At 37.2% G+C, this 19,835-nt stretch overlaps 1 protein-coding gene across 5 annotated transcripts in view; it reads left to right on the top strand.

The window, feature by feature from the left end:
• NME8 (NME/NM23 family member 8) overlaps nt 1-19,835 on the top strand; it is a 52,331-nt gene that overhangs the window by 20,891 nt on the left and 11,605 nt on the right. For 4 of the 5 annotated variants that reach the window (XM_055293384.2, XM_055293386.2, XM_055293387.2 and 1 more), the window contains 4 exons: nt 7,437-7,612; nt 15,396-15,540; nt 16,238-16,345; nt 19,360-19,511. In XM_055293384.2, the coding sequence (XP_055149359.1) occupies nt 7,437-7,612; nt 15,396-15,540; nt 16,238-16,345; nt 19,360-19,511 (581 nt within the window). The remainder of the gene's footprint in view (nt 1-7,436; nt 7,613-15,395; nt 15,541-16,237; nt 16,346-19,359; nt 19,512-19,835) is intronic. The other variant, XM_055293390.2, reaches the window with a different exon arrangement.

Below are 19,835 nucleotides of genomic sequence, written 5' to 3'. Positions count from 1 at the left end.
AGCACTCATTAATGTAACAAGTGAAGTCATCATTCCATGGGGCTATTGTTTAGGTAGTAAACCTCCATTACATCCAACTTTGAGAAGCTCCAATTGTCCAATACTCACATGACACCATGGACAATTTAGGCATGTTAATTGGCACGTCAGAAGGAAGTGCCGGCAGCTCTCCCTCCAGAACAAGCGCAAGCACTGTAGGGGCCAAGATCAGAGTGAAATGAAATGTGTACACCTTGCTCTGGCACAGTCTACAGTATTTCCTTTCTAAACTTAGAGTCCCCATGTGCCTTTGGCCCATGTTTATCCCAAGCTGGCCACAGCAGACAGCATGGGACAGTGTGGAGCATGCTTGTTTGGTGTGCTGGGGCTCAGAAACTGATACCCAAAATATGGTGCTTTGACATGCTGAACTGAAAAAGCCTCACGATCTCTCTGACTTGTCCCAGCACTCCCGGCCAGCAGTCTCTCTCAAAGCACAGGATGAAGCTGAAGTTCTTTTATCTGCCTAAGATCCTCAGATCCGACAAGAACAATTGTTTTTCTTCCCCTCCCTATAAGACCAAGAATGTAACCACATCTGAACGGAGATAGTGTACAAGTTAATTTCTGTGCATTGGTCCATTCATTCTCCCTAGTCATCCTTTATTGTCCTTCAACAGAATTCTTCTCCCCGCTCTCATTACCTGTTTTGTCAGATGGTCTATAACAGGGGTGTCCAATCTTTTGGCTTCCCTGGGCCACACTGGAAGAAGAATTGTCTTGGGCCACACATAAAATACACTAACACTAACCATAGCTGATTAACTTAAAAAAAAAGAAACTCACAAAAAATATATATCATAATGTTTTTAAAAGTTTACCAATTTGAGCCGGGTGCAGTGGCTCATGCTTGTAATCCCAGCACTTTGGAGGGCCGAGGCAGGCAGATCATGAGGTCAGGAAATCGAGACCAGCCTGACCAACATGGTGAAACCCAGTCTCTACCAAAAATACAAAAATTAGCTGGGCATGGTGATGCATGCCTGTAGTTGCAGCTACTTGGGAGACTGAGACAGGAGAATGGCTTGAACCTGGGAGGCAGAGGTTGCAGTGAGTCAAGATCAAGCCACTGCGCTCCAGCCTGGGCGACAGAGTGAGACCCCATCTCAAAAAAAAAAAAAAAAAAAAGTTTACCAATTTGTGTTGGGCCACATTCAAAGCCTTCCTGGGCCTCATGCAGCCAGTGGGCTGCAGGTTGTACAAGCTTGGTCTATAGGCTTCTGAACCTCATTGCAGGGTGGGTACTCACTCTGTGGTTCTCTCTGTGTACATGTTAATCAAATTTGTCTGCTTTTTCTCCAACTAATCTACTTTTTGTCCGTTGATGCCCATTGGTTTTTCAGTAAAACTTGAGAGGACAGAGGGGAAGCTTTCCCCTAGCCCCTGTAATGTTTGTCTTTATTTTCACAGCTCTTTCTCTGGAGGGAGGGCCTGAAAGGCACTGTCACTTCCATGTGACATCTTTCAAGTAGGTCCAGAATCTAAAGGAATAAGGACAAAAAACTCTCATGCATAATTTATTCAGCTGTTCACTTTCACTCTTTATTGCCCCCTCTCCCCTATCTCCCAGCCTGCTCACTCTCCTCTCTGGGTGGTGGGGATGGAGAGGGTGAGACATGAGAAAAGTTAAAAGCAGAGCAATTGAACTGGGAGTGATTGGTGACCCCTCTGTGTATAGAGCAGTGGAGCCCCAGGGCTTTATTGGCTGGTTATTCCTATGGAGACAAACACTCACAGCTTATGAATTCACATGTTGTAGGGAAACTCTCTCCATGCCATCAATGGTCTGCCTGCTCCAGTGGCTGCAGAAAGATGGGGGAAGAGCCAGGGAGACAGGGCAGAGGTACCCGTGTTTGTCGTTCACCTTCCAGCTTCCTTCATGATGGCTTTTTATTACATTATTTACATGTTTGTCTCCGTAATCAGCCTGTTTTAAGAAATCAAAGGATAGTGTCATTTCTCTTTGCTTTCCAGTCTTTCTACAGATCAGGAAGGTGTGGTTCCATTAGCTACATTGCTCAGAGTCACACAGGTAGCAACTGGCATAGTCTTCTCATTCATTCACTTATTCTGTTATGTGTTGATTCATTCATCTAGTATTTATTGAAGACCTACTATATGCCAAATCGTAGAGATACAAAGATGGGGAAGAATTAGATGATGACCTCTGAGGTCACTTTCAGTTTTAAGTCTTTATGACAGAGTGAAGGTGACATTTCCAGCCACCTCTACTATATTGTATTCCTCTGTCCATAGAAAATATCTATTCTCTTCTTGGTAGCCTCTCGATTTGTCCCTATACATGTCATAGCTATAGGGAGCTTTATTTTTTCCTTTATGATATTCTCATTTAAATTAAACATAATAGATACAATTCCTAAAATAATCCTTAAAAGTGTTTCTGGGATCAGGGAAGTCTGAATTCTATATCCTGACTCTACTCCCATCTGCAAAGCTTTCTTTCCTCTCCATAGTCAAATGGAAGCTTAACTGATACGCAGCTGGCTGTCAGTGAGGTCTGGAGCTCTGTTCAGGTCCCCAGGGCAGGAGAAGATGAGGGTGGTGTGGTGTTTTCTCCACTGAGAGTTTGGGGAGCTCCTGAACTCCCCAGAAAAAAAGGACCTGCAGACAACTACAGACCCTGAGAATAACAGACTTGCGGACTTCACTGAGACTTCATGACTCCTAAAGGGCCAGGATGGAACTGAGTAGAATTATTGAATTCCTTGCCCTAGCTAGGTCTCTGAGGGCTTTTCCTGATTGCTCCTGCAGAAGAATAATGACCCACTGTCTTCTACAGCACAAGCTTGTAGCCTAGAGGTCATCTTGCCTTCCAACTACAGGATTTCCAACACATATCAAAAATCAGACCTAAGCCCCAGTGAGCCATCAAGGAAAAATGACTACCTGCCTAAGGGAGACTGGCAGCCAGAGAAAGGAAGGCCTTTACAAAAATCACAACACAAGTCTAGTGAAAAACAACTGCTTAGAGACAGAAAAATCCTTAAATAAAATAACAATAAAAAAAGGACTTGAGATTCAATTGCTAGGTATACATTTAAAAAGCCTTTCAAATTTGAATTATACAAATTGTGATTTGAATTATAAGTTCAGTGGAGAATTGGTATGATCATCGTTTGAGACTCAAATTAATGACATGGAAAGTCAGATGCAAGAAATAGCTGAAAGCACACACAAAAAATTAGACAGACATGATGAGAGCAGAAGTCTGAAATCTGGATAATATACTGAGGGGATCAATTGCTAATGAGAAACTCTGCACAGAGAAAGAACAGATGGACAAACTATAATTCAACAAATAATGGGGGAATTTTTTTCCCAGAATAAATGCATTTCTCTGCCAACTGCAAGGGCTTACAATAGTCCACCCTCAACTGATGCCACCCCACCCCCACCCTACACACAAATACAGGAACATCCTGGGAAGAAACACTGCACACTGTTTCCAGACAGACAGAGCAAGCATTTGTATACTTCATATGTTTGAAACCCAGAGCAGATCATCTTCCTAACAGCCTCTTCCTCTGTATGATGAAATTATTTTTAAGTGCTAGTTACTGAATCAGGCAAACAATTATGCTGGAATAAAAATACAGTGAAAATAGTCTTTTATGGGCCAGATGCCGTGGATCGTGCCTGTAATCCCAGCATTTGAGGTCAGGAGCTCAAGACCAGCCTGGCCAACATGGTGAAACCCCGTCTCTACTAAAAATACAAAAATTGGCCAGGCGTGGTGGCCCATGCCTATAGTCCCAGCTACTTGGGAGGCTGCGGTAGGAGAATTGCTTGAACCCAGGAGGCGGAGATTGCAGTGAGCCAAAATCGCGCCACTGCACTCCAGCCGGGGCGAATGAGTGACACTCTGTCTCAAAAAAAAAAAAAAGAAAAAAAAAAGATAGAAAAAGAAAGAAAAAGAAAGAAAAAGAAAAGAAAAGAAAATAGTCTTTTATGGACTTTTGAATGTATAAATATATGAGTATAAAATAAAAATAAATGTTACAATGTCCCAAAGGAAAGAAGTGATAGATGGATTAATTAATATTTTTATCAATAAAACACATGTATGTCTGTATATATTAATCTATCACAGAAAATGAAGTACAGTTTTTGCTTTTTGAAAGCCTTAATTTTTGAAGATTTGTCCATGATGTTCTCAAAATTGATCTCCACTCTATGTTTAATAGAAAAAGGTAAGTGAAATTCCCATTTTACAGTACATTGCAGAAATTGCAATACTGCCAATAACTTTGTTGTTTTGGGATTGATTCTATGTAGAGCATCATGTACAGTACACTACTTATGAAAGGATAAGTAATGAATATGTGCGAACTCCAAGAGTACATAGGTGCATTATCACTAATGTTGTTTAGGAGTGCTGGTACATGGTGCTGATAAAAAGCAACCAGACTTTTAATTGGTTTTGTTACTGATTTAAAATTGCACTTGCACTTTAGGTGGATCCCTTCCACCAACTGCATACTTGGCAGCAATTGAGAATAAGTTACTTACAAGGGAAAAATGCCTGACTGCCATAGGGCTCATTTTAGGACTACTGGAAGAAAAAGACTGCAACCCCTGCATACTTACAAAGCTAAGATATTTACCTGGTAGAGCAAATGAAGATCTTCGAGGACATACTTAGCAATATATCACCTATATACTCCTTCTGTGGAAAATATGTGAGGATATACTCAACCAAATCAAAAATATGGGAGGAAAAAGAAGAAAAACAGTTCTTATCAGTGAACCTTGGAATCGCTGAACACACACACAGACACATACAGTCCATAATTCTGGGTTTTATAATATAACAGCTGATGAAGTACTCTAGAAATAGAAGAAAATTCTTCTAGATTCTAAATTATCTCAACAAAACCTAGAAATTTCTGGGTGTATATGGCAAAATGGTTCAAAGATCAAGAAGGCAGTATTTTGACAGTTGTATTTTGAGGTTCTTATTTGCAGAAAGGGCATAAGTGGAGTATTAAAGTTGGGAGATGGTGTGTCAGAATGCAAGAAATATTTGGGACATACGCATCTGACAACAGGGGCAGGAAAAAGACAGTAAACATTAATGCCGTGGATAAGTATAGTAAAACTTCCACCTTAACAAGGGAAAAACATGGAATGAAGAGCAGCTTGCTCAGACCAGCAAAATAAGGGAAAAAAGAAGAAACCTCAATTTAAAATAAATAGTCTAGATAAAGTAAGATGAAAAAAATAAAGTCAAGAATATGGCTATTAGGCTAACTATGAAAAGGTTAATTTTCCCATCACATATAGACATTACTAGGTAAAAGGTAAAAAAAAAACTAAATTAAAAACCATCATATTAATGATGCACACAAGAATCATCATTGGGTTTAAAAATATTGTGTGAAAAATATACACACAGTTTCATGGAATGTCCTCAGAGATGACTTATTAATTTTAAGGGGAAAATTGTAGCTTTTCAGTAGATAAAATGGGGGGATATCAACTATATTAATATCACCAATAATGGGAAAAACTGACATCATACACCTCCTATGTGATGGAGCAAGTAATGGACCAAGAAGGACATAGGCTCTTGAAGATAGTTTTCCTGCCAAAGGTTCATGACCAGAATGTAATAGGAAACTACTGGACCATCCAATAGTTTGAAACTATCCAAAATGAAGGGAAGTCTACAAACAACTCTCCTGGACTCTTCACCGTATCAATATCATGAAAGACAAAAGAGGTTGAGTCACTGTTGGAGATAAAAGCAAACTAAGGAGACGGGACAACTACATGCAATATATAATCCTGGATTAATATAAAAAATTACTATAGATAAGACGGTATTAGAAAATTGGTGAAAATTGAATATGGACTGTTTATGAGGTAATAGTTGTGTATCAATGTAATATTTCCTGAAGTATTTAGAGATGAATGGTTAAAATATCTGCAGCTCACTCTCAAATGGATCTGCCAAGACACACATACACACACCCACACAGCCCCCCATACCCCCCATACCCAATGGGGGATGAAAGCCGAAGATGGAGAGAACAAATATGGGACAGTGTTAACAGTTGGTGAACCTAGATGAAGGGTATAAATGGGAGTTCTTTGTCCTAGTCTTGCAACTTTTCTATTAATTTTTTTCAAAATAAAAAATTTAAACAACTTTACTCATCTATATTCTGTTTAGAAAAAAAAGATGAAAATAAAGGGATGGCCAAAAAATAGCCAGGAAAAATAAAATATTAACATTGATCATTAAAATTGCTAAATTTGATAAAGACATGATGTAGAAGGCAACATTTATGATAATACAGCAACCAAAAAAAGAAAAAATTGTGTCCCCACCAACATAACTGCTAAGTACATAAGGAGAGAATTATTGGAAAAATAGGAGAACTGGAAAAAATACCAGCTAGCAGACAAGAATAAGTAAGGATGTAGAGGAATTTAAAAATACATATTCCATAAATAATATATAATAAATTGGCCAGGTACGGTGGCTCACGCCTGTAATCCCAGCACTTTGGGAGGCTGAGATGGGCTGATCACAAGGTTAGGAGATTGAGACCATCCTGGGCAATGTGGTGAAACTCCATCTTTATGAAAATACAAAAAAAAATTAGCTGGGCTGGTGGTGAGCACCTGTAGTCCCCGCTACTCGGGAGGCTGAGGCAGGAGAATCGCATAAACTTCGGAGGCAGAGGTAGCAGTGAGACAAGATTGCACCACTGCACTCCGGTCTGGTGACAGAGCGAGACTCCGTCTCAAAAAAAAAAAAAAAAATATATATAGATAGATAGATAGATAGATAGATAATAAATTATCTATAATATATGAAACATAAACATAGATACAACCTTACACATTACAAATAATTTTTTCTTTTACACAAAGAATACCTCAACAAATTTTTAATCAAAATTTTACCACACATATTTTTCTGATTATAAGCCAATAAAATTGGAAATAAACAATAAAAAGGTAACTGAAAATGTTTATTTGAAAATATGAAATGCACTTTTAGTTAACCGTTAGTTCAAAGACAAGATTAAAAAGAAAATTAAAAACTATCTGGAAAGTTCTACATAGGGAAAAGAAAAATTTTTCCTTAAAAACACAAAATTTAATTTTGATCTTTGTTTATTCTCTCATAAACTCAAACATAGATGATATCATGTAAGTAATTTTTGTAGTGGGCTCAATAAAAAGTTGAATTAAGTATCATATTCTTGGATATAATAGGAAATGCAATTTATCTTTACATGAAATTTAATTTTTGTTTTATTAAACTTCTAGTAATTTCTTAACATATTATCACTTTTAATTTGTTGGCATGGTTATAAACTTCAGTTTATAATTATCTTAAATTATATTTTGGATTTTGACAGTTTACAAGAATATCTGGAAAGACAACATGTAGCTCAGTTTTGTGACCTTGAAGAGGATGCAACTAATGTTGCTAAGTTCATGGATATTTTCTTCCCTGATTTAAAAAAAATGAAAAGCATGAAATTAGAAAAGACATTGGCATTACTTCGACCAAATCTGTTTCATGAAAGGAAAGGTAGGGAATCAAGCATAAATTGTTTAAGTATTTTATAGATGAGATTTGAATAAACCCTAGTATAATTACATTTAAAGACATTGTTTGAAAATTAACATTGAAGAAAATGTACCTTAAGAAATTAATGTATTAACTTACTAATAATTTAATAATAGTGAATGAAACATATTTGTAGCTGAAGAGTTTACAAGGTATTTTCTAACCTGTGAAATTGTTAGAGTAGATTTTAACGTTGCAGGAATTATTATACAATAAATATTGAAAGTTTTTATGTCTGAAATGCCTCAGTTCAAAGCTTGGATCTACCATAACTGATAGTGTGACTTGAACAAGATATTTTACCAAGTTTATTTCTTCACATGTAAAATTCAGAACATTAAAATGAGAAAACACAAACAAAGTACCTGGCACATAAAGAGTTAGTTCTTTTTAATCTCGCCCCATATTCTTATAGCAGAGTGAATATGGCAGAACAAGAACACAAGTCATAAATTAACACTATTCATTCTTTTTTTATACCTAATACATGGAAACATAATTACCATTAATATTTATATATTGGCCTTTTATTCTCTGACTTGTCCAACTACCTAGGAGCTTTCTAGGAGCTTTGATGTGGTTTCCTCGGCATTTCTATGTAGACCAGGATTTCTCAACCTCAGACCGGCTTACATTTTGGGCCAGATAATTCTTTGTCCAGGGTGGAGGATTGACTGTGTTATGTGCATTGTAAAATGTGTAGCAACATCCTTGGCCTCTACTAACTGAAAGTCAGTATCATACCCCCTTCCCCCCCACCCCACCTCTCAAATTGTGACAACGAAAAAATGTCTCTGGAGGTTGTCAAATGCCCCTTTTAGGGCAAAATCTCTCCAGCTAAAAATCATTGATAGACACAGTAATAGGGTTTGCAAAGTGAGATACTTGTTCCTCTTCGTTTCCATCTGTGTGCCTTTTATTTCTTTTTCTTTCCTCATTGAGTGAGCTAGCACGTCCTGTATGATGCTGAATTGGAGTGATGAGAGGAGACATCCTTGCCCTGTACCTGATCTTATAGCAAAAGCATTTGGTCTTTTACTATGAAGTATGTTAGCTGTGTATGTCCTTTATCAGATTAAGAAAATTACCACCTCTTCCTAGTTTGGAGAGAATTTTTATCAGGAAAGGATGTTGTGTTTTTCTCAAATTTTTTGTATCTATTGATGTGATTGTGTTTTTTCCTTCATTTTGATAATATGGTGGATTATTTTGATTATTGATGTTGAAACAGCCTTGCATTCTCCAGAAAAATCCCACTTGGCTGTCATGTATTATCCTTTTTACACACTGCCAGATTTGATTTGCTAATATTTTGTTGAGAATTTTTGTGTCTCTATTCAGGAGGGATATGTGTTGATTTCTTTTCTTGTAATGGTTTTATCTGGTTTTGGTGTCAGAGTAATGCAGGTTCATAAAGTGAGATGAGAAGCAGTCACTCTTATTTTATGGAAGAGATAGTGTAGAATTGGAGTTATGTCTTAAATGTTTACTGGAATTTATGAGTAAAATGATTCAGACATGGGGTTTTCTTTTTTGGAAGATTTTGTCTTATTTTTGTCTTTTTGCCATTTTGAATGTCTTTTAATATTTAAAAAAGATAATATTTTCAAATACATGTTATTTTTAAATAAATAGACTTTACAGAACCGTTTTAGATTTACAGAAAAATCAAGCCAAAAAAAAAACCATTGTAGACTTTGAGAAAAATTAAGAAAAATACTACAGAGTTCCCATATACCTGCTCCCTCCCACCTTCTCCTATCAACATCTTGTATTACTGTGATACACTTTTACAGTTAATGAACCAATATTGTTACAATGTCATTAACTAAAGTCCATAGTTTACATTAAGTTTCACTCTTTATTTTGTTCATCCTATGGATTGTGACAAATGCATAATGTCCAGTATTCTCATTACAGTATCATACAGAATAGAATTGCCACCCTAAAAATTTCCTGTGTTCTACCTACTAATCCCTTTCTCTCTCCTAACCCCTGGCGACCACTGATCCTTTTGTTATTTGATATGTTACGGAATGTCTTAGAGTTGAAATCATACAATATATAGCCTTTTCATTTTATATGTGTGTATATATATGTGTGTGTATATATATATATATATATATATATTTGATTTTATTTATTTTTTATTTTTTGAGATGGAGTCTCGCTGTGTCACCCAGGCTGGAGTGCCGTGGTGCGACCTCGGATCACTGCAACCTCTGCCTCCCAGGTTCAAGAGATTCTCCTGCCTCAGTCTCCCAAGTAGATGGGATTACAGGTGTGCCACCATGCCCGGCTAATTTTTGTATTTTTAGTAGAGAGGGGGTTTCCCCATGTTGGCCAGGGTAGTCTAGAACTCCTGACCTCAAGTGATACACCCACCTCGCCTCCCAAAGTGCTGGGATTACAGGCATGAGCCACCGCACCCGGTCAGTAGATAGCCTTTTCAGATTGACTTCTTTCATTTAGCAATGTGCATTTTGTGTTCCTCCATGTCTTTTGGTGTCTTGATTGTTCATTTCTTTTTATCACTGGATAATATTCCATTGTATGTATGCAACTAAGTTTATTTATGTAGTTACCTATAGAAGGGCGTCTTGGTTGCTTCCAGTTTTCAGCCAGTATGAAGAAAATTGCTGTAGGTGTTCATATGCAGGTTTTTGTGTGGATGTAAGTTTTCAATTTAATTGGGTAAATATCTAGGAGCAAGAGTATAGGATCATGCTGTAAAAGTATGTGTAGTTTGTAAGAAACTGCCAAAATGTCTTCCAAAACATCTGTATCACTTTCCATTTTTATTAGAAATGAATCAGAGTTCCTGTTGCTCTACAACCTTGCCAGGATTTGGTATTGTCAGTTTTTAGGAGTTTAGTTACATTAATAGGCAAATAATATTACCTTAGTGTTGTCCTTGTTTACAATTCCCTAATGACATATTATGCAGAGCTTCTTTTCATATGCTTACTAATTATCTCTATATCTTCTTTGATGATGTGTTGTCTCTTTATATTTTTTGCCCATTTCTTAATTGGGTTGTTTGTTTTTCTCATTGTTCAGTAGAAAGTTTTTTTGCTTATTTTGAATGCAAGTCTTTTATCATGTATGTGGTTTGTAAACATTTTCTCCAAGTTTTTGGTTCTGTGGTTTCTTAAAAGTGTCTTTTACAGAAAAGTTTTTATTTTTAATTTAGTCCGGCTTATTAGTTATTTCTTTTTGGATTGTGGTTTTAGTGTTGTATCTAAAAACTCATTGCTAATCACGAGGTCACCTAGATTTTCTTCTGTGTTATTCTCTAGAAAGTTTATAGTCTTGTGTTTTACATTTAGGTGTATCATCCATTTTGAGTTATTTTTATGAATACTATAAGGTTTGTGTCTAGATTTATTGTTTTGAGAGGGTATTTCTAATTATTTCAGCACTATTTGTTGACAAAACTGTCCTTCCTCCATTGTATTGCCTTTGCAACTTTATCACAAACCAATTGACTATATTTGTGTGGGTCTCTTTCTGGGCTCTCTACTCTGTTCCATTAATCAGTGTGGCTAAGTCAGGTAGTATCAGCTCTCTAACTTTGTTCTTCTCCTTCAATACTGTGTCACATCTTTGGCCTTTTCATATAAACTTGAGAATCAGTTTGTCAATTTCCATATCCAAAAAATAACTTGCTGGGCTTTTGGGTGGGATTGTGTTTAATCTACAGATCAAGTTGGGAAAAATTGACATCTTAATATTAAGTTTTGTTATCTATGACTATGGAATATCTCTCCATTTATTTAGATCTTTGATTATTTTTTCACCAGAGTTTTGTACTTTTCTTCATTTGGATTCTTTATGTATTTTAATAGATTTTTTACCCATGTATTTTCTTTTTTAGTGCTAATATAAATTGTTTTGTTTTAAATTTCAAATTCCAATTGCTCATTTCTGGTATATAGAAAAAAATTGACTTTTGTATATTAATTATAACCTGAACCTTTGCTTTAATATTCCCTTATCAGTGCCCGAAGTTTTGTGTTGTTGTTGTTGTTGTTGACAGTGATGATGATGATTCTTTGGGATTTCTACATAGACAGTCATGCCCTCTGTGAAGAACAACAATAGTTTCATTTCCTCATTCTGAATCAGTATACCTTTTATTTCCTTTTCTTGTGTTATTTCTTTAGTTAAGATTTCCAGTATGAATTTGAAGAGGAGTAGTGAGAGGGAGTAGCTTTGCTTTTTTTTCCGATCCTAGAGGCAAAGCATCTAGTTTCTCTCCATTAAGGACAGTGTTCACTGTAGGATTTTTGAAAATGTTCTCTAGTAAGTTGAGAAAGTTTCCCTTTATTCCTCCTCTGGTAAGAATTTTTATCATGAATTGGTATTAAATTTGTCATATGATTTTTCTGCATCTACTGATACAATCATATGACTTTTCTTCTTTAGGCTATTAGTGGAGATTATGTTAATTGATTTTCAAATGTTGAACCACCCTGGCATACTTGGAATAAATCCAGCTTGGTCATGGTTTGTAACTTTTTTATACATTGTTAAATTTGAATGGTTAATATTTTGTTAAGAATTTTTGCTCCTATGTTCATGAGACCTATTGGTCTGTAGTCTTTCTTGTAATATCTTTTTGAATATTATGGTAAGGCTGGCTTCATGGAATGAGATAGAAAGTGTTCCCTCTGCTTCTATTTTCTGAAAAAAATTAATTGTTTCCAGGGAATTGGTGTCATTTATTCCTTAAATGTTTTGTAGAATTCACTAGCGAAATAATCTAGTGCTGGTGCTGTGTTTTTCAGAATGTTATTAAGGATTAATTCAATTTATCTAATAGATATAGGGCTAATCATATTACCTAGCTTTCATTGTGTGAGTTTTGGTATTTAATATTTAGTGTATTTCAAGGAATGGGTCAATTTATCTGAATTATCAAATTTGTGAGCACAAAGTTGTATTGCAGAGAAAAAGTCTGCCGTCAGCTTGGTTTTTGTTCCTTTGTAGATAATTCAGTTTTTGTTGGTGGTGGTTGTGGCTTGATTTATTTAGATACTTGCAAAATATTTTGCCTTTATTTTTGCTCAGTTGTTTTTCAAGATTGTATAGATATCTAAGAATGAATGGATCTTTACACATTTATTTAACTATTAAGCACCTTACTTAGAAATTTGCCTGTTATTGATGAGAAGTAAGGTATCAAGGTGTGGGCCAGGTGCTGTGGTTCACGCCTGTAGTACCAGCACTTTGGGAGGCCAGGCAGCCGGATCGCTTGAGCCCAGGAGATCAAGACCAGCCTGCGCAACGTGGTGAAACCTCATCTCTACTAAAAATAGAAAACGTAGCTGGGCGTGGTGGCCCATGCCTGTGGTCCCAGCTGCTGGGGAGGCTGAGGCAGGAGAATCACTTGAACCTGGGAGGTGGAGGTTGCGGTGAGCTAAGATGGTGCTACTGCACTCCAGCCTGGGTGACAGAGTGAGACCCTGTCAAAAAAAAAAAAAAAAAAAAAAAAGAAAAGAAATGAAGGAAGGAAGGAAGGAAGGAAGGAGGGAAAGAAAGACAGAAAGACAGAAAGAAAGAAAGAAAGGGAGGAAGGAAGCAAGCAAGGAAGGAAGGAAGGAAGGAAGAAAAAAAGAAAGGAGAAGAAAGAAAGAAAGAAAGAAAGAAAGAAAGAAAGAAAGAAAGAAGAAAGAAAGGAAGGAAGGAAGGAAGGGAAGGAAGGAAGGAAGGAAGGAAGGAAGGAAGGAAGGAAGGAAGGAAGGAAGGAAGGAAGGAAGGAAGAAAGAAAGAAGGAAAGAAAGAAAAAGAAAAAAGAAAGAAAAAGAAAGAAAGAAAGAAAGAAAGAAAGAAAGAAAGAAGAAAGAAAGGCAGAAAGAAAGAAAGATCAGCAAGGTGTTCAGGGCTTTGAAGTATGAGTTTTTATGCATCAGGTTATTCCATGAAACTTCCATGCAATTGCTAGACGCCTTTATCTAGAACCAGGAATTCTGTGTGTCTTCATACCTGTCACCAAATACGTCATCAGATAGTGTCACTGGAATGCTTGAAAGGGTGTTTGAAAATTCTCATGGACATAGTGCAAGCAAAATAAAATATTTATTATTATATTCATCATGGAATTTAGAGTGAAACAATCCTCTAGTGGTGAGTTCAAAGAAACTCAATGCCATCTTGCAAATAAGGCATATTGGTTCTACTCACCAATATGCCTTATTTTGGTTCTACTCACCAATATGCCTTATTCTGGTTCTACTCACCAATATGCCTTATTCTGGTTCTACTCACCAATATGCCTTATTCTGGTTCTACTCACCAATATGCCTTATTCTGGTTCTACTCACCAATATGCCTTATTCTGGTTCTACTCACCAATATGCCTTATTTTGGTTCTACTCACCAATATGCCTTATTTTGGTTCTACTCACCAATATTTTTTCAATTTAACAGTTGGACGGTGAGGACCCTCTCTACACCTGGTTTATAATTCCTTTGTGATCACCTAACTGAGAGAGTGCAAATTAGGGAAGGCAATCTCCAGGATTCTCAAGGATCGACAATCGACCTACCCTCCCATTGAATCTACTTTCTTCAGCTTTATGCAGATTTACCTTCCCTGAATATTTTTCCTGAGCTTTTATGAGTCATTTCAAAATCTATTAATATTTTATGGCAATTGCTTGGGGATTGGTTGTCACTTTTTAAACTGTGGTCATCAGCTACCCTCATTTGAGAAATCTTTTTACAAAATTAGTAATTAAAAAAAACTTCAGTGTCTTCTAAGAATTAATATGATTCCACTTTTTCAAATTTCAAGAGCTATATATCCTGTGTTTTCCTTTTTTCTCTGTGAGGTATTTCTGAAGCAAATTATTGCTTAAACTGTATTAACATGCATGATACTTTGTTTTATTCTTTCCCTACAATTGTTTGCTTAGTTCTACTTTATTCACTTTATTTCCTGTTTTTTGGCCTCGATAAGGAGCTTAAGGGTGTTCAAGATCTTAGTCAATATTTGTGCTTTTGACTTATCCTTCTTTGTCACAAGATGACCTGCACAGCTCCAAAGATCATGTCCCTCAAACATTCAAAAGCAGGAAGCAGAAGGTGGTGTAGGACAGAGGTTCTCCCTGAGTGCCTCTCTCAGAAGAGACCCCAGTGTATTTCCTATAAATATCATTGACCATAGCTGGATCACACTGCCACACTATCTGTAAGGAAGGATGGAGGTGTGAGTATTGGATTTTCTAGGCTTCTGTAGTGGGAAGTAGGCAAGAGATAAAAGGTTGAGAAATACCTTCAGGTATTCAATCACCTTGTTTCTCCCCAAATGGGACAAATCAAATCATGGTTATTGAAAATAAAAATTATTTATAATGACTTCCGTAATTGTGTTGGTTGATTATTTAGGTTACTATCTACACACACACACACACATACACACACACAATCACTCACATTCACATGCATACACCCAAGAAAAAGATGTAATGAGATACCTATGTGTGTGTGTGTGTGTGTTGTATATATGTGTGTGGGTGCATGATTCCTATAGAATGAAAAGTTGGAAATAGCATCATAATGAGATGTTAAGAGATACTGTTCACCTCAAATTAAAACCTAAGAAGGTATTTCTGCAAACTTTCAAAATTTCATATGAGAATAAAGTGCATTGTATGCCCTCATGATTGTATATTATGTATTGTGTACGTAACCAGTAATCTACCAGTTTAAAACTTATTATGTGACTGTTTTTATTTAGATGATGTTTTGCATATTATTAAAGATGAAGACTTCAAAATACTGGAGCAAAGACAAGTAGTATTATCGGAAAAAGAAGCACAAGCACTGTGCAAGGAATATGAAAATGAAGACTATTTTAATAAACTTATAGAAAACATGACCAGGTAGAATTCAGGTTAAGAAAATTCAGTCTGATTTCTTTTTGAATCATGTAAACTTTCTCTTAAGTCTGGTTTCTATTTAAGCTGCCAAACTCCTCAAGTCTGTAAACATGTTCTGAATTTACTTCTCTACCAGTCCTGCTCCCATCCCAGTCCTCTGCTCACCTGCCTGTCTTCTCTAGTCGTCCTGGAATGTTACTGGAATAGTAGGAAGGTCTCAGAGGAAGTTACTGGAGTCCCACTGAGTTGAACACCAGAAGTCCAGGGTGTACAATACTATCAAGTTTAAGCAGAGAACTGACTGACTCACAAGAGCCTTTGTAATCTTATAGTTAACTAGTTCTAGGAAAGAATGGGTTGCTAGAAATGTGCTGGGTTTCTTTCTAGAAGAATAACTGAAATAGCAATTGAGGCCGAAATCCCGCAAGGGCATATAAACCAGCAGGACCATGGGAACAATGAAAGAAACATCTGCAAGAATCATGACCCTCCCCTTCCCTTCCTTTCTCTGCTTCTATTCTTTTATAGATATGCTCTTGAAAACATATCAATGGAAAAAAATTTCAGACCTCTGTTAAAAGATTATTTCACACGTTACATGTTTTTGATCTATTTAACAATATGCATTTGTATTGCCTGTACATAATTAGCTACTGAGCTACACTTCTTAATACCTCTTCTTTGTTTTCTTTTCTAATAGTGGTCCATCTCTAGCCCTTGTTTTATTGAGAGACAATGGCTTGCAACACTGGAAACAATTACTGGGACCAAGAACTGCTGAAGAAGCCATTGAATATTTTCCAGAGAGGTAGGATTCATACCGTGGGTCCCTATCTGTTTTCATGGGCTCCATTTTAAACACCTTTTTAGATGTAGAGTATTGGAACCACAGCTCTACTCCAAGGGAGCTTCTCAGGAAAGCTGCCTTTCCTGGGGCAGGAGTGGACCGCTTATGACTGGAGGTCCAGCCCAGTGCCAGCCTGAGGATGGCCAAGGATTTGCAAGAGACCATTGTGAGATGCTAGGCTTGGGGCTGGGAGCTAAGAGGTGTATATTTCAGTCAACAGGTCATCTCTTGGGAGAAATATCCACCCCACCTGCTATTTAGGAGAAATTCCTTTAAGAAGGTTGTGGTGGCAGCTGTAGCTTCTTTAACTGATCATGAGTTTTAAGACAGTGATGACTAATTGAGTATGTACTCTACAATTTAGTGGGAACATTTATTGACTTAGCTTACTGATTAATCTTAGAAATCAGCTAAACTTTGTAATCAACTTGACCCCTGGCATATTACCTGGCACATAAGGGGAACTCTTTCAATATTTTCTGAGCTTACGTGCTAGGCTTAATATCATCTGCAGGATAGAAGCAGTATCTCATGCATCTCCATATTTGGCAGGAAGCTGATGGAAACAAATTGAATTTCAATTCCCTTGAATTCTTCGTGCTGATTTTAGGGTAGGATTCAATTCAAAGGAAGAAAGGACACCCCTCATACCCCCTTCAAGTGTGCAAGAATATAGATGCTCTTTAAGGCACTGCAAACCTGACATACATGTTGACACAATAAATAACAATAGTTATGAAGCCTCACTTACATAAAAGCTGAAGTGCTTTCTTTTGGGTAGGATATACTTAAATCTGACTTCTGTTGCATTAACATGTATTGCCCCTTAGTTAGCCCTACTCAGTTATGTCTTTGCTTATGTGCTAATGACTGTGAAGGATAATAAGCATAGAACCTCTGCAAGTGTTGTGAGCAGAGTGCCATGGAATCATTTAATAAAATGTGGCATAGAGCGCAATGCATGCTACCAGAGACAGGGATTGCTATCAACACAAGGCCTGTGCCTGTAGGCACACTGGTCTAGACACTGGGGCACCAAGTGTGGAGGCTCTCAGTTACTGCCCCATCTCCACCCCACTATCATACTGAAAATTGCCACACGTTCACAATTAATCTTGATCTTTATTTCTAATTGATCCCCACTTTTCCACTTTCCTTGGCTCCACCCAGCACTTACAGTTGCTTTAGGAATAACTCTTTAAATAGAACTTCACCCCTTTCCTGTGCCTGAATATCAGATTCTATGCTGGCATTGTTTTACCCAAAATATGATAATTTGCATAGAAGAGAAGCACAGCAACCCCTCATTGTTACCTGTTACTCCCTGTATCCCACTATTCCTCCCCCGACATTTTCCAATAATCGTGTTTAACAGCATAACAGGGGTTGGGAGAATGCTCTGCATTGAGCAGAGTAAGTGCTCAGGATGGCTCAGGCTGTTTCATTCAATCATTGTGCAAATCCCTCATCCCTGGCAATCACGGAGTCCAAGGGACTAGGGCTAAAAGTATCTCCAGATTAGAGGTGTGGGAACAGCCAAGGGCAGAATGGAAAGGTCAAGGTGATAAGGCAAAAAAACAAAAACAAACAAACAAAACCCTGAATGAGTCACTGAGACCAGAGAGGAAAGAAGAGGATCTGGAAGCTGGGGACAGAAAATCAAGTTTCCAGTGATGTGAAGAATCCACATCAGTGTTAGCAGGAAGGAACATTATTCACCATAGCTGGAATTTGTTGGGTTGACTGCCCTGGACTGTTTAAAGGGAAAAAAGTGAAATGGGCAGTGAGCATTATTTGCTACTGAAATATGCATAGATAGAAAGACAGATAAAAAGGACAACTGAAAAAAATACCAAAGAGCAACAGCTGATTCATGGGATACATACTTATTTATAGGAAAGAAAGCATAACAATAAACTGTCTAATCTAATGTGGATGGTCTGGTATTATCAGCATCACTCCTGCCTCTTCCCACAAAGTTGTCCTGTCTACTTCTCTTTTATTGCTGTTGTTGCTCACCTGGAGGGTTCCCTTACAGTATCTTCTGGATTTAATGTTTATAATTTTGTATCTTTGGTCTAGAGTCAAATGCCATGTAATGCTTGTTAATGTGAAGCATTAACGCATGGTGAAAGCCACAGAAGAAAATTTATTTAGAGTTCAATACACGCACCATATATTTCAAAGGCATCATCTGATTGCATCTGCAAAATCACCTTCTGAAACAGGTTTTATTGTCATATTTATATTTGAGACAACTAAAGCACAGAGAAGTTAAGCAGCTCCCTAATATCACACAGCTAGCAAGTAGTGCAAGGATTCTACCCTCTGAGCTTTTTCACTGCACAGGGCATCTATATCAGTCCGTTCTCATGCTGCTATGAAGAAATACCTGAGACTGGGTCATTTATAAAGAAAAGAGGTTTAATTGACACACAGTTCCGCATGGCTGGGGAAGCCTCAGGAAAGTTATAATAGTGGCAGAAGGCACCTCTTCACAGGGTGGCAGGAGAGAGAATGAGTGCCAGCAGGGCTTGTAATACCAGGTGCTCGTAAAACCGTCAGATCTTCTGAGAACTCACTCAGAACAGCATGAGGGAAACTGCCCCCATGATTCATTTAGTTCCCACTAGGTCCTGCCCATGACATGTGGGGATTTTGGGGATTACAATTCAACGTGAGAATTGGGTGGGAACACAGCCAAACCATATCGGCATTCATTCCTCTTTCATAGTTATCTGTCAATATTCATTGTCATGATGATTTAAATGATCACATCCTTTCTTCCTAATGACCGTTACCTCCTTGAAAAGAAGTAGCATGCCCTAAGCCGCCATGTACTTACTTCCTTTTGCACAGTGTCAAGATCTGGAATGATTTGCTGTTATTTGATAACTTTTGAACAACTTATGTAAATTGTGTTATATTATTCTGTTCTGTTCTAATAGCTTTTAAACCTGACTTCTTTTTCAAAGTTTGTGCGCAAAATTTGCGGTGGACAGTTTGCCGGTCAACCAGTTGTATGGCAGCGATTCATTAGAAACCGCTGAAAGGGAAATACAGCATTTCTTTCCTCTTCAAAGCACTTTAGGCTTGATTAAACCTCATGCAACAAGTGAACAAAGAGGTAAATATTTGAGAATAAAAGTCAATGTATACATTTTCTCCAAATTTTGTGAACATTTAAAAAATTAACGAGCAGAAAAGCAAAACAGGAAACAGAAAATTCAAAAAAAGAAAGGTTGTGATGAGTACTCCTATCCTTCATTTAGATTCAACGATTAACTTTGTCATATTTTCTCTTGCTGTCTCTCTCAGGTCTCCCTCCCTCATCCTTGTCTTTGTCTTTCTCTTAATCAGAAATGATATTGAATTTTGCTGAAGTCCTTTTCAGAATTTATGAAAATGATGAGTTATTTTTTCCATGGATATATAGGTACGGAATATCTTG

This window comes from Symphalangus syndactylus, chromosome 9 (genome assembly GCF_028878055.3).
Source record: "Symphalangus syndactylus isolate Jambi chromosome 9, NHGRI_mSymSyn1-v2.1_pri, whole genome shotgun sequence".
Taxonomy (NCBI): domain Eukaryota; kingdom Metazoa; phylum Chordata; class Mammalia; order Primates; family Hylobatidae; genus Symphalangus; species Symphalangus syndactylus.
Note: the sequence above shows the minus strand (reverse complement) of the source record. Positions and strands in the feature narration are given on the sequence as shown.